This window comes from Pygoscelis adeliae, unplaced genomic scaffold (genome assembly GCF_000699105.1).
Source record: "Pygoscelis adeliae isolate BGI_AS28 unplaced genomic scaffold, ASM69910v1 Scaffold224, whole genome shotgun sequence".
NCBI classification, from domain to species: domain Eukaryota; kingdom Metazoa; phylum Chordata; class Aves; order Sphenisciformes; family Spheniscidae; genus Pygoscelis; species Pygoscelis adeliae.
The window spans coordinates 1,382,763-1,394,890 of NW_008824657.1; the positions used below are offsets into that span (position 1 = coordinate 1,382,763).

The window sequence follows — 12,128 nt, forward strand, 5'->3', positions numbered from 1 at the left end:
GTCCCCCAGCTTCCTGCCCCCTTACCTTAATAGTGCCGTCCATCTAGAATAACTTCCAGCCGGTACCAGCAATATTCCACACATTGACCCGGTTTAGCCTGCAACCGAAGCCTCCTGAAGTTTTTTATCCTTCTCTCCCTTTTCGCTTTTCTCCCTGCCCTTCCAGCGGTTTTCTTTTTCCTTCTGTATCCCCTCTCCTCCTCTCTCCCTCTCCCTCTCCCTCCCTCCCTCTCTCTCCGTCTCTCTCTTTTTTTAACTTTGGTTGTTGCAGCAGAGCGAAAAAGAGACAGTTAACCGGATGAAACGTTTTTTTCTGCTAATTTTGGGAAGTGAAGTCACTCGAGGAGGAAACTTTCGTCTCTCCACTGGTCCTGCCTTCTTGATGAAAATATATATATTTTACATACAGGATATTTGCTCCATTTAGATAAGAAGGGGCAGAACAATAGCTACCTCTGTCAGCTCGTTTGTCGCTAGGGCAGCCAGTCCAACGCAGACCTTGCCTTGCACCCCAGACCGTATTAGCGAGCGCCGTGTGTCATCCCACAGTTTAGTTTAACATGTTTTTTTGCAATTTTTTTTTTCTTTTGGCTGGAGCGGCTTTAGCCTGACTCACTGAATTTCCGTCTCTTCCCACAGATTTTTTTATTAATGCGTTTTCCAGTCACAGGCAAAAATTGAGGGGAGAAAACCGTAAATACAATTCGGTCGCGGCAGGCAGAGAGAGAAAATTAAAAAGTCTGGCGATTAAAACGTTTTTAAAACGTACTTCGGCCCCTCTCCTTCACGCCTCCCAGCAAGGAGCGAGAGACGAGGGTCCAGTCCCTGCCAGAAATGAGCGGTAAGTGCAATAATGCAAGACAGACAAACGACTCCAGCAATTAAACACACGCTGGAAATGGGGCTGCGGGAAAGCGGAGGCTCTTTTCCACTTTCACCCCTTCCCTTCACTCCCAGTCACCTCGAGGGCTGGGATATCGGGCTCTGAAGCGAAGATACTGAGATGGATGGAAGTCCATCCATTTCACTTCAGGGGCTGGGAGTACTTTCCCCAGCCTCCTGTCACAGTGCAAGTTTCTCGCTAAGCTGTTAAAACCCCAGTCAGACGCGGGGGGGAAACCACTTTATAAGCTAAAAATGACAAAAAATTACAATAATTGTCAGATCGGCTGAATTTTCCGTTCCCGGATGCCGTGTCAGAATGGGCACTGCAAAAACGCAACCACCAGCCCTTAAATCTCATTTTAGACCTGGCGAGCCCCTGACGTGCAATTCTCTCTCTCTCTCTCTCATTCAAACGGGAGCGATCACCAGAAAAGAAACGCGCTTTCCTTTTTCCGGGAAAGGCTAAAACCCTCCAAAGCGAATAATGCGGGAATATCCATCTTTAATATCACGACGTGGAGATATTCAAGTATTGCCATGTGCAAGTCTGAGAACTGGGCTAACCCTAAGGAAGAACAAAGAGTTTTCTCCAGGCTCTAAAACAAAAGACCAAGTCTTACAAGACACTTTGCGGAGTTCTAGGGATGAGAAAAGGGCAGAAATTAACCGCTGGCCACAGTTAATGCTGCCGAATACACTCCTGTTGAAAAGCTCGTCTTTTATTTTCGAATTCATTCAAGCCCATTTTGGCCAGTGTTTTCCCGAGCGAGCCCAGAAAGCAGTGAGTCCTCGGTGGGGAGCACCCAGGCTGGAGATGGGCATGTTAACTCACCCCCTGCTCTTTCCACCTCCCTTCAGCGTTCGCTCTGGGTTTTCTTCTTTTCCCCTTTTCTCTTTAATAAAGGGATCATCTCGTTACAATTTCGATGATATGGTCTCTCTCCCAGGCTGCCCTGAGGGTACAGGAGATAAGGGCTGAGCTTTAAAATCGCCTGAGCGGAGGTGTGAGTGGCTGAGGGAGCTGGTTTGGCTGGGTTTGGTAGTTACAGCGCACTAAAACTTTGGCACGATGCAGCCAGCAGCCAGGGACAAATCCGTGGGTATTAGACCAGCTCTGCTCCCATCCAAGCCTTTCCCCTTTCCCTGAAAGCAACTTGCTGAGATTTCCAACCATTGCAGACATGTGTCGTGGTTTGCTTAAAAACAATCACTGTTCTGCAAAGAAAACCACCCCCAACAGACCAAAACAACCCCAAAACAAAGCAAAGCAGCAACCCACATAGCCTCTCTCTCTCTCGGGCAGAAAAGAAATTTAAAATCTGATTTAAAGAATGCATTCAGCTTTCAGCTTTGAATGGCTCAGGTTATATCAGAAATCGCATTAATTTTTCACTCTGGGGTTTGCTTTTTATTTTTTTGTTGGGGGGGTTGTGATTTTTTGTGGGTTTTTTTTCCCCTCCCCCCCCCCCCCCCCCCCCCCGCCCCCGCAAATACTCTTTTCTCCGCTCCCCCTTCAGCGTTACCACATGGCAGGCTGCAGCAACCAGAAAAGCAAGAGGTTAAAGGGAAGAGCGAAACGCATCCTTTCAAAACCCAAATGGTTTCCTCTCTAGACAACACTCCCTACCAGCCCCGAAAAACAACGGGGGTGGGGGGTGAGGGAGAGGACAGGCTGAGGATCTTAACCGCGAAAGGAAGGGGGGAAAAAAACACCCTGGAAGGAGCCTCTGTCATCCACGGACCTCACAGAGCATTTTGGTTTTAGGCTGCGTGACCGACAGGTCTTGGACGGGCTGGCGCTGGGGGGGAGCCGGGGAGCTGAGAGCGGCAGGGAGAAACCACCTGAAAACGTGCCCAGGTTACGGGAGAGGAGCCCAGCCTTTGCAAAACACCCTTTTCCCCTCGCCGGGCTGAAGAGACAAACAAGTCCGGCACCCGCAGCGGATCCCCAGTGCTCCCGAAGCCTGGAAGATGTCAAACAGACCCCCCTCCATCCCACCTAGAGATATTTTAGGAGCCCAGCTCTGCATTTTATTGCCAGACGGGCACCGTGACCCCCAGGGGCTTATTTTGCATGTCTGAGGATGACTCGAAATGAAGCTTGTTCGGGTCACTTGCCAGATCGGGTCCATCAGGGATGTTCCGTGCTTTACCTCTTGTGTTTGGTCTAAAATAAGATTTGCGAAAAGTCCAAGAGATAAGGTAATGAGCGAAGTTGTTAAACATTATAACAGACAAGCTGAACAATCTACTATTTTCCTCCCAAATAACGTAACAATAGAACCTTTGCTTCATCTTTTCTTTTTTTTCTCCCCCCCCCTAAAAACAAAACAACCCAAAACCTTGAAGTTATCTCAAACTTTTTGGAAAAGGCTGGAATATTCATAAACTCCGTGCGCCAAGCTCTGAATCATCCTAGGTGATTGTTCAGTGACTTTGGGTGTTTAACTGTTTGAGAGGAAGGGAGCAAAGACCGGCAGGGGAAAGGAAAGCCATCGCCGGGCACGGTGCTCATCAATGTGCTCAACTTTTAATCCGATGCTCAACTTTTGGATGCGTATACAGTAAAGGAATTATGATCTGTTTAATGTGGTTACCACCAGACATCTGGGAAATCATTTGATCTTGGCAACCACGGAAGACTGGTAGAAATTGGTAGAAATCGGTTACTCCCCAATTATTTTTTTTTCATTCCGCTTATGAATGAAACGAAATTCTCGACCCAAGTTTTTAATCAGTTCGATATCGATCTCAAGCGCTTGGCATGTCCCCACCTCCTCTCTTCGTCCTGATAATTGGGTCACACCGACTGCAGCCTCACACAGAGAAGGTGAAAATGCCGGGTTTGGCGTGATCCGATTGAAATTAATAAGGACAGGCTGGGGGGGAATTTGGCCCAGGACCATTCCAGGTCCAGTATCAAAGGAGTTACCCTCTCTGTGTAGTTCAATGCCAGTCCTTCGCGGGACTACATAGCCTCAAAGATACGGATTTTCTGTCTGTAATTCACGCGGGATTAGTGGCCATCACTTCAGAATTAAAACTGTCTAGTTATTCTATAGGAATGAACACAATAAAAACCTTCCCGGGCCTCAGTTGCAGGTTAGAAGTATTCTTTGCGGAGGATGGGAAAGGGGCTTGGCTTATTTCACCCTCTCTTACCCGAACAGCATCAGCTGAGCTCTCGTTAACCCCCAGCCTGGGACTGTCACTTTGAACTAACGCCGTAAAGAGGGGAGGGGAGCCCCAGAAACCAGCAGCCACGCCCCGACTTTGTGGCTAGAAAGCGGCTCATTTCCCACTAACCACCCACTAACTGTGACAGTGTGCTCTTTTTTTTTTAACTAGCTTTCTCTATACCTGTATTTACATAGCTTGTGCTAGGTATATTGTGTGCATATATTACATACATATAAAACTTCCTATATGGACTATTCTCTGTAACCGTATTTACAATATTTAACATCATTCTTTGCCCGGAGCTGATTTTGCAGAAGGCCAGGGTCTATTCTGCTCCGGTCTTTACTAGAGGGAAAATCTCCACCAACTTCAGTGAATGTTTAAAATTTCCGGGTCTGAGTTTCCTCTGGCACCGACTCCGTTGCAGAATGAAAAACGCAATGTGTTTTGTTTATTTTCTAAACCCACATTCTTACAAGCAAAAAGCCCGAACTACAGCCCTGGGATTTGATCCCCAGAAACGAATCCCAATTCTAAACTAAACTAATTGGGCAAACCTCTGCTTTTCAGCTACAGCAACAAAAAGGAATCAGTCGCGTTTTCCAGCCCCACAACTGAAGGATCGGGTCCCTCCTACCTCTTGGTCTACAGGAACAGCTCATGGGATTTGGGAACGTGAAGCCGGAAAGTTATTCACTGCTAACTTGTACTAAGTAAAACATAACGTCTTAGAAGTGGTGTGGAGAAGATGCAGTAGCTTTGAAGCTGCATCGCAATTAGGCGGAGAGTGGGGTAAGCAGTGTCCTGGCTAGTTTTATTTGAGCTCCGTGTCCCAATAAAACAGCCCCCGCCCTCCCTTCCTCCCCCATCCCGCAATTATTGAAAAGCTAAGGCACAAAAAAACAAAAATACTGAAGGCCAAAAAAACAGGCTGCAGTGCACTAGCTCCAAACGTCTGGCCCCTCGCTTGAGGCCATAATTAATTTGAGATTTATTTTTATTGGAGAACCCAGTCTCGTCTGACCTTAGCCAAACAAGACTTCAGCTAGACCCTTGATGCGCTTGAATGGAACAGAATATTTCTCTCTAACTTCTCTTCAGGCGTCCGTGCCTGCTTTGAATTTGTTTCCTCAGACTTCATATATTTGGAGATTTGCAGGAAAGATTTAAAGCATTTTTCCCCCCTCAGCATTCACTTTCTTTTTCTTCCCTTTTTGCTCCCCTTTCCCTCCACACCTCCTCTCTTTCTAAACACAGGGCTGGGAGAGCATAGGAAAGGCTGGAATACAAAATTCCCTGGATCCAGCATATTGGTGGGGGGCGTTTTTCTGTAAATTGGGAAAGAATGGAGCCATTATAAGGTCGCAGAGTTGGGGAGGGGGGTTGGCTGCTTGAATGCTGCTGTCTAAAGGCGGGAGTCACTGTAAAACCTTGTCCCTTGTGCCCGAGAGCCTGGTTTATTTTAGAAAGCTCCAACACGCTACGTTTCCAGGAGAGAAACAACGTTTCTCCCACCTTCGCCACCTAAATTCAAACCGTATCTCGAAGGTAAAGGCGGGGAGAAACAGTATCAGCCCTTCCCCGCGCGGTTCTGGGGTTGAGCACGGGGGAAAAAAAGTCAGGCGAGATTCGCTGGACACCGGGAAATGGGAAGGGATTTTTCTATTTAAAATAGAGAGGTAGGTGCAAACAAGAACTAAATCCTTAAGCCCCAAGTTGTCATAAGGCATTAATCAGCGGCTTGCTAAAGTCTAACAACTTAGCAGCGTTTCTGCCTCAAGAAATGAGCGTCAAAAAAAGGAGAATGATTCGGTGTATGCGTAGATTAATCATCACGAAGTGTGAGAATGACGTAAGAGCTCACGGCAGTTTCTGCCCCCTCTACCCCTGCCGGCAAAGCTACTGCAATTTCCACCTTCTCTGGAGGTGCCCGGTCCCGTCCTCCCGAGCGCGGGTGGAAGGAACTGAAATTCTGCGGGACGCCAGGAATTGGGGAGGAAAAAAAAAAAAAAAAGGCAGAAACGATGATGCGCTAGAGGATGCTTTCAGTAGGAATAATACTACCTGAACTGGGGAAAAAACAGTCCATGAAGGCTTTGATTTTCCCTTTTGTGCCAGGCTAAGGCTCTCTAGCCGTTCTTAAGAGCGTGGTGCAGGTTCCTGTCTGCTCCACACAGCCGCGTTCCCAGCATCCGTCCGTCCCCGAGCACCTGCGGGATGACCCGCGCACAGGTCCCCCTGCAGCGCCTTCCCCTCGCTTGGTTCATCAGGCACCATCCCCGCTGCGAGATTTCTGTTGTAAAAAAAATGAAATAACGGGGTATTCTTTCCTCGCAACCTGTCCCCGAGCAGCTTCTGGCTGCTACTGTTCAGCGGGAAAGATAACGCGTCCGCGTCAGGGTTTGTCAGTAGGCTTCGTATTGCCCACTGCAAAGAAAATCTCCCTGTTTTGTCCTTAAAAAAAAATTAAAAACCCTCTCTCTTTCGGGATTCTGTAAACTTTCCAGGCAGAGTGAAAGCAAGAACAAACCAAATATTGTTTCCAGCCACCCAGGCTATTTTGCCTCCATGAATATGCTTCTTTGTACGGTACCACAAACGTTATGGCTGCATGAAATCCATTTTTAAAGCGAGAAGTCCCGCTCTTGCACGGTGGCTCCTCCCTGGAGGAAAGTCCATCTTCGTGCCCGTTCAAGTGTCTGTGCTGCAGACCATTTTCCTCAGAAGCTCGCAAAGGGGAGCATGCAGTTGCTTTGTGGGTGTTCCCCAAAACTCCCCGGGGGGTCGGAGTGGGGAGAGAGCACGCTGCTTCCCCCAAGAGCCTCGGGTCTGCGCGGGTCCAAGGTGTCCCAGCGCGTTACCTGAGTAGCTTCTGGGGAACTGCCCGAAATATCTCCCCTCGGGAAACTATTTTAAATATCATCCCCAGGCGCGGCAGAGGAAAGGAGGGGAAAAGCAGGGGTGATGCCGGGATACCCGCTCCTGTGTGATGGGGAGCACTACCGCCCTCTCCTTTGACTTCTTCTCCTGCACGGGCCAAGGGACTTTACCCAGCGGGTTTTGCCTCAAGCTGGCAGGGCTGGTACCTGGAAAAGGAGGTCCAGGAGAAGGGAGGTTCGCCGCGGCCCCGGGATGCTCTGCAGAGCCCCGAGAGCTTCAGGCGCTGCCTTGGGGAGGGCAGGGCGGGAGCTGTGTTTACAAGCTGGGGAACCGAAAGCAGAAGCGATGACTTTCTCTGTGCGAGGAAGGGAGTGATAGAAGAGGAGATAAGCGTTTGGATGTTGCTGAAGGGCGTCAGAAAAGCGCGGGTGAATAACACATCCCCAAAATTATTTATTCTTGTACCGCCTTTACACACATATTAAACCACAAACTGGCAGTGCAGAAGGGGAGTGAGGTCTGCTGTGACCCGGAGTAGCTTGTGGCAATGGTAATAACTAAAAATTCAGTATTTAGAGGTCATGTTGCTTTGCTTATAGCCCTAATTCTTTCCATATCCCTACAGCCAGGATTCCAGCGCTGTCTTTTAAAATTTAATTTCCCAATTATATTACATATTTCATTCTCTAAAGTCAAATACTCATGTTTAGATGAGATTAGCACCCTCTGACATACAGTAAATTATTAACTACTTGCAGATCAGTAAGTCCCATAATGGTATAAGGAATAGAAATCTTTATCAGTTATGTAGAATAAACCAGTAAGGATCAAGATGATTTTTTATATTTATGATTTCCTACCTGTCTATCTCGTTAAGGCCCATACAAGAAGTGTGTATGAGAGAAGAATGGGTAGTCCTGTCATGAGGTTATATAGGATCTTTTAACAGTGCTTTAGATACAGATCCATACGTCCTATGTGGTTGTGATGTAAATCAAGGTTACAACACCGCAAGCTGAACTTTGCCAGTATGACTCAACATAAACCATCCTTGTTAAAACAAACCATTTTAGAAATGAAATCCTCTTCTTCCTCCTCCAGCCCTTTTGCATTTTGAAAGCCATGGCAAGAAAACAAGTGTGGCCTGAAGGTGGTCACAGGCTATTTTGTACCCCAGGGGTATGACAGCAAATTTGTTCCTCCTGGGAGCTCCTGTGGAACACCCCGCTAGCCACCCCCTCTCGGTTACAACATGTAGAGACGAGGCATTTTTCTGCACAAGGGATAGAACAAACATGAAGCTTATATACATGATGGATTTGTTGAAGAGGATTTATAGAAGACATTGATCCCAATCTTGCTTTTTCTGTCGTGTCATGGGGATACTGTACACATCACCAGCTGACGTTCCATGAAAGTAATAAATAAAATACTTCTCCCTCCCACAAGACAATCAAATAAGTGTTGGGTTTTTTTTCTGGAGAAGGAATGACATAAAAGAAAATAATTTAAAAAAAGACCTGGGAAGAGAAAGGAATTGGAACTCAACCTCCTGCTTTTCAAACTTCTTGCTCACCACAACTTGGGAAGTCCTCAAAGATCAGTGTGGGGAAGCAGGAAAGAGAAGGCAGGTGCTGCCTAAATCTGAACAGTGCCTTGTTCTTACACAGCACTTTCATCCACACTCTAAAGATGGAGAAATAGAGGAAAAAAGAGTTGAAGTGTCTTGCTCAGGAGCACCAAGCCCACCCCGGCAGGGCTTGGATCCGCACCCACGTTTCCCAACTATCTGCCTAGATCACTGGTCAATCCCACCTCTCCTACAAATAAGCCAGTCACAGTCAGAATCTCTCTGTTGGCCCTGGGTGCATTTGAGTTGGTGGAAACTGTTGCCAGACTCAGAGGGGCTGGAGACTGACCTAACCTCTGTGTTTAAGGCTCTGATCCTCCTGAATTTAACCAGGTTCCTACTTTTAAGAAGAGCATTACTAATCTGAATGAGCTACCCAGGTATCATTTTGCACCACTGGTACTGAGCTGCCCAACTTAAAACTTTTAAGAGTCAATGGGAGATATTTCCTTTGTCTTCAGAGGACTTTGGGTCAGTCCTAAGAGACTTCTGTCAAAATCCTGGTGAGTTTTTTAAGCACGGGAACAAGTCATTTCCCCAATGACATTGGTGTGAATGAAGCTTTACAGAGAAAATACCAAAGAGAAGGTCCTTGCCCAAAATAACGGCAGCTGATGATGAAGGGTTGTAATAAAAGGCAGAGCGTTCAGCATCACACAGCTCAGTTATCCCTCCACTGCTGAAACACTGAATATAAGTCCAGCCTGAGGAGTTCTTTCGGGTGGATAAAACACATACTCATGTGAAGAGAACCCTGTCCAAGCACTTTGCCTGCAGGATTGTACTTAATGAGAAGGCTATCCCCTAGTTACGGGTAGACTCACTCAATCCTGCTGGAATGTTAAATTATTTAGGCCTGTATCTTGGTTCCACTTAATTCAAAAGGAATTTTGCTACTAACTGGAGCGGCAGATGGATCTAGCCTCACAACAAAAGGCAATGATACCATAATATAGGATGTCAAAGGGCCTTCATCTCTTCATTGTAAACAGAACACATCTCAGATCATTTCCCACATACAGGAACTCCAAAGAGAAATTAATGCTAAAGCTGGGCACAGACTGCATAACATGTTTCTTTACTTGAACTTTGAGTGAATTTGCTGTCGTGGGACTTGAATTTAATTTGTTTTCCACAGAGTTTCTATGCTTCCAGAATCTGGTCCAAAGCTATATGAATTTAATAAGCAAAATTAAATCACCAACATTCCCTGGAAGGTTGAGCTACAGGTGTGATTTTGGGGTATATCAACTGAATGTGGAACCTTGACCATTCCCAGCCGGATTTGCTCTAGAAACCTGGTCCAGGGAGCTGCACAAGTTCACCCAATCAGGGAATACAAGTAATGCCACATGACCTGGGAGTTATCCCACCAACCTTGCATTTCAAATACTAATACTCCTAACAAACTGCCCACAAAAGTGAGCTGTAGCCTAGGGATTATATACAGAAATCATCCAGTGAATCATTTCCAATAATGTGTATGTACATGAAAATCACAATTGGCGCATGGATCATTGACGGGGGGGGGAGGGGGGGAAGAGATGAAATTCCTGTAATAAATTATTCATTACAAATTATCCACCCAGCTCTAGTTAACACCCTTCTGTGTTTCTTCAGCTTGGGAGAGAAAAGGCTTGTGTTTTAGATTTTCCCTAAGTGCTGTTGCATGCAGGGTTTGCCTTAAACGTGTAACCCAGATGTCCCAGGCTTGGTTTATTTACATTCTTGGGAACTGTTGTGGAAAAAAAACTATATGATGTCAAATATAATATAGTACTCAACTGAGTTATAAAGGGACAAGGCTGTGCCAACCCTTCTTTGCTATTTGTTTTAATCTTATGAAGAAGAAAGAGGCAGAAGTGGCCCATCAAAATACATTCCAAGATCCTTTTTTTTTTTTTACTTAAGAAAAAAAAAAAGATATACAAACAACTATTTAGAGTGCAAGTCTAGTAGTATCTGGCATTAGCTGTTATCAGTAAAACCAACCGAGGTCAGTTTGCCTACTAAATTGTATGGAAGCATTGCTCAAGGAAAACCATAAGTAACACTGTGAAAGAAATCCCAGCATTATATAGCGTTGCCTGGTGTGACAATCCATTTCTTCAGTAACTGAAAGAGATGTTTTGGTTTAACTCATTAAATATTTTTTCCCCTCTAAATCCATTTTGAAATGTACCTTTCAAAAAACATAACTTCACATATCATCTTGCATATTGAGTTCAGTAGTTGGCGCAGCAGAGAAGTAGAGGGATATTAAATGAAATTCAGCTCTGGTTCAAGACTAAATGGTATCTAGGAAATCAGAAAATTGGAAGCTAATTTAAGAAACCACTATGATATAACATTGGTAGCACACCACCACTATCATATTGGTTTCAGAGCAACAAACCACTACCATAATGTAATTCAGGACACCCTCATTATAATACTAGTTATAGTATAACCCATCAAACCAAGCATCAATGCATTATAAAAGCCAAGACCACTTTAACATATTGTTAGTCCCTGATGATACAACTTTTGACTCAACCCTGCATATTTCCAGAATGGTAACTGTGATACTTGAGACTCTAACCCCTCTCCCACTGAAGGCAGAAGGATTTTTTTTCCTGCTAAATTCAGTAAGAATGGGAACGAGATTTTCAACTAATGCAAATGATTGTGAATTTTGGAGGATTGTAATTTTTGACATTACCTGTTTAAAGATGCTGTCATGTCTTACCTTGACGTAAGACGAAGTGTCTGGTACAGTCTGAAACATCCTTACTTGTTTAATAGATATATTTAAAGGTCCTAAAATTGACCTGAAAGAAAAAAAAAATCAAATAATATATATGTACATAGAAAAGTAAAGAAACAAAGCACTGTTTTAAATTTCATTACTAATCTTAACTTTTTAAGAGAAGTGATCAAGCGTTTAAAGGACACAGAAAAAACGTCCACCACAGTAACTAAGAGTCAAGTAATAGACAGGACTTCATAAAGCAGGGTTTCATTTCTATGCTTTAATAACAGTTTGGTTTTGCTTTTGGATTTCCTCCCGCCACCCCCCCCCAGGAAAAGAGCCTTCTTCACTTTTGACCAGAGCAGAGGGAAATGTTTGACATTTGATTAACTGAATTTCTTAGCCAACAATTAAAAGCCAGCTGAAATACTCATGTTTTCATGTCGAGACTAGTTAACCCTATTGACTTGTATCCAAGGGTTTCACTTGACTAAATGAAGGGCAGTTGCCTTTCGTGACTCATTGAAACCATTCCGAGCCATTAGCCTGCCGGCCTCTATTGATTTAAAGAACCTTTCTCGCCAAGAATAATTAAACAATAAATTAAAAATAAAAATAGCGAACGGAAGTATCATTCCAAAGAGCAATAAAAAACCCCAGGGTTGTCAATCTCAGCCCTTCTATTTCGGATAGTGCCGTTACTCGGTCAAACATAGCGGTGCTTTATCTCAGGCTTGCATCAATGCAGTGCATCTGTTTTTCTGTACTTCTAAGACTTGATGATCTCCCGATGAACAGGTTTTTTTGCCTCCCCCCCCCCCC

At 45.1% G+C, this 12,128-nt stretch overlaps 1 protein-coding gene across 5 annotated transcripts in view; it reads right to left on the reverse strand.

Moving 5' to 3' along the window:
* FLI1 (Fli-1 proto-oncogene, ETS transcription factor) overlaps window positions 1-12,128 on the reverse strand; it is a 91,948-nt gene that overhangs the window by 78,220 nt on the left and 1,600 nt on the right. For 2 of the 5 annotated variants that reach the window (XM_009322599.1, XM_009322597.1), the window contains exon 2: window positions 11,304-11,385. In XM_009322599.1, the coding sequence (XP_009320874.1) occupies window positions 11,304-11,342 (39 nt within the window). In that variant the 5' untranslated portion in view covers window positions 11,343-11,385. Of the gene's footprint in view, window positions 1-25; window positions 272-11,276; window positions 11,386-12,128 lie in introns of those variants that run through there. The other 3 variants (XM_009322601.1, XM_009322600.1, XM_009322598.1) reach the window with 3 other exon arrangements.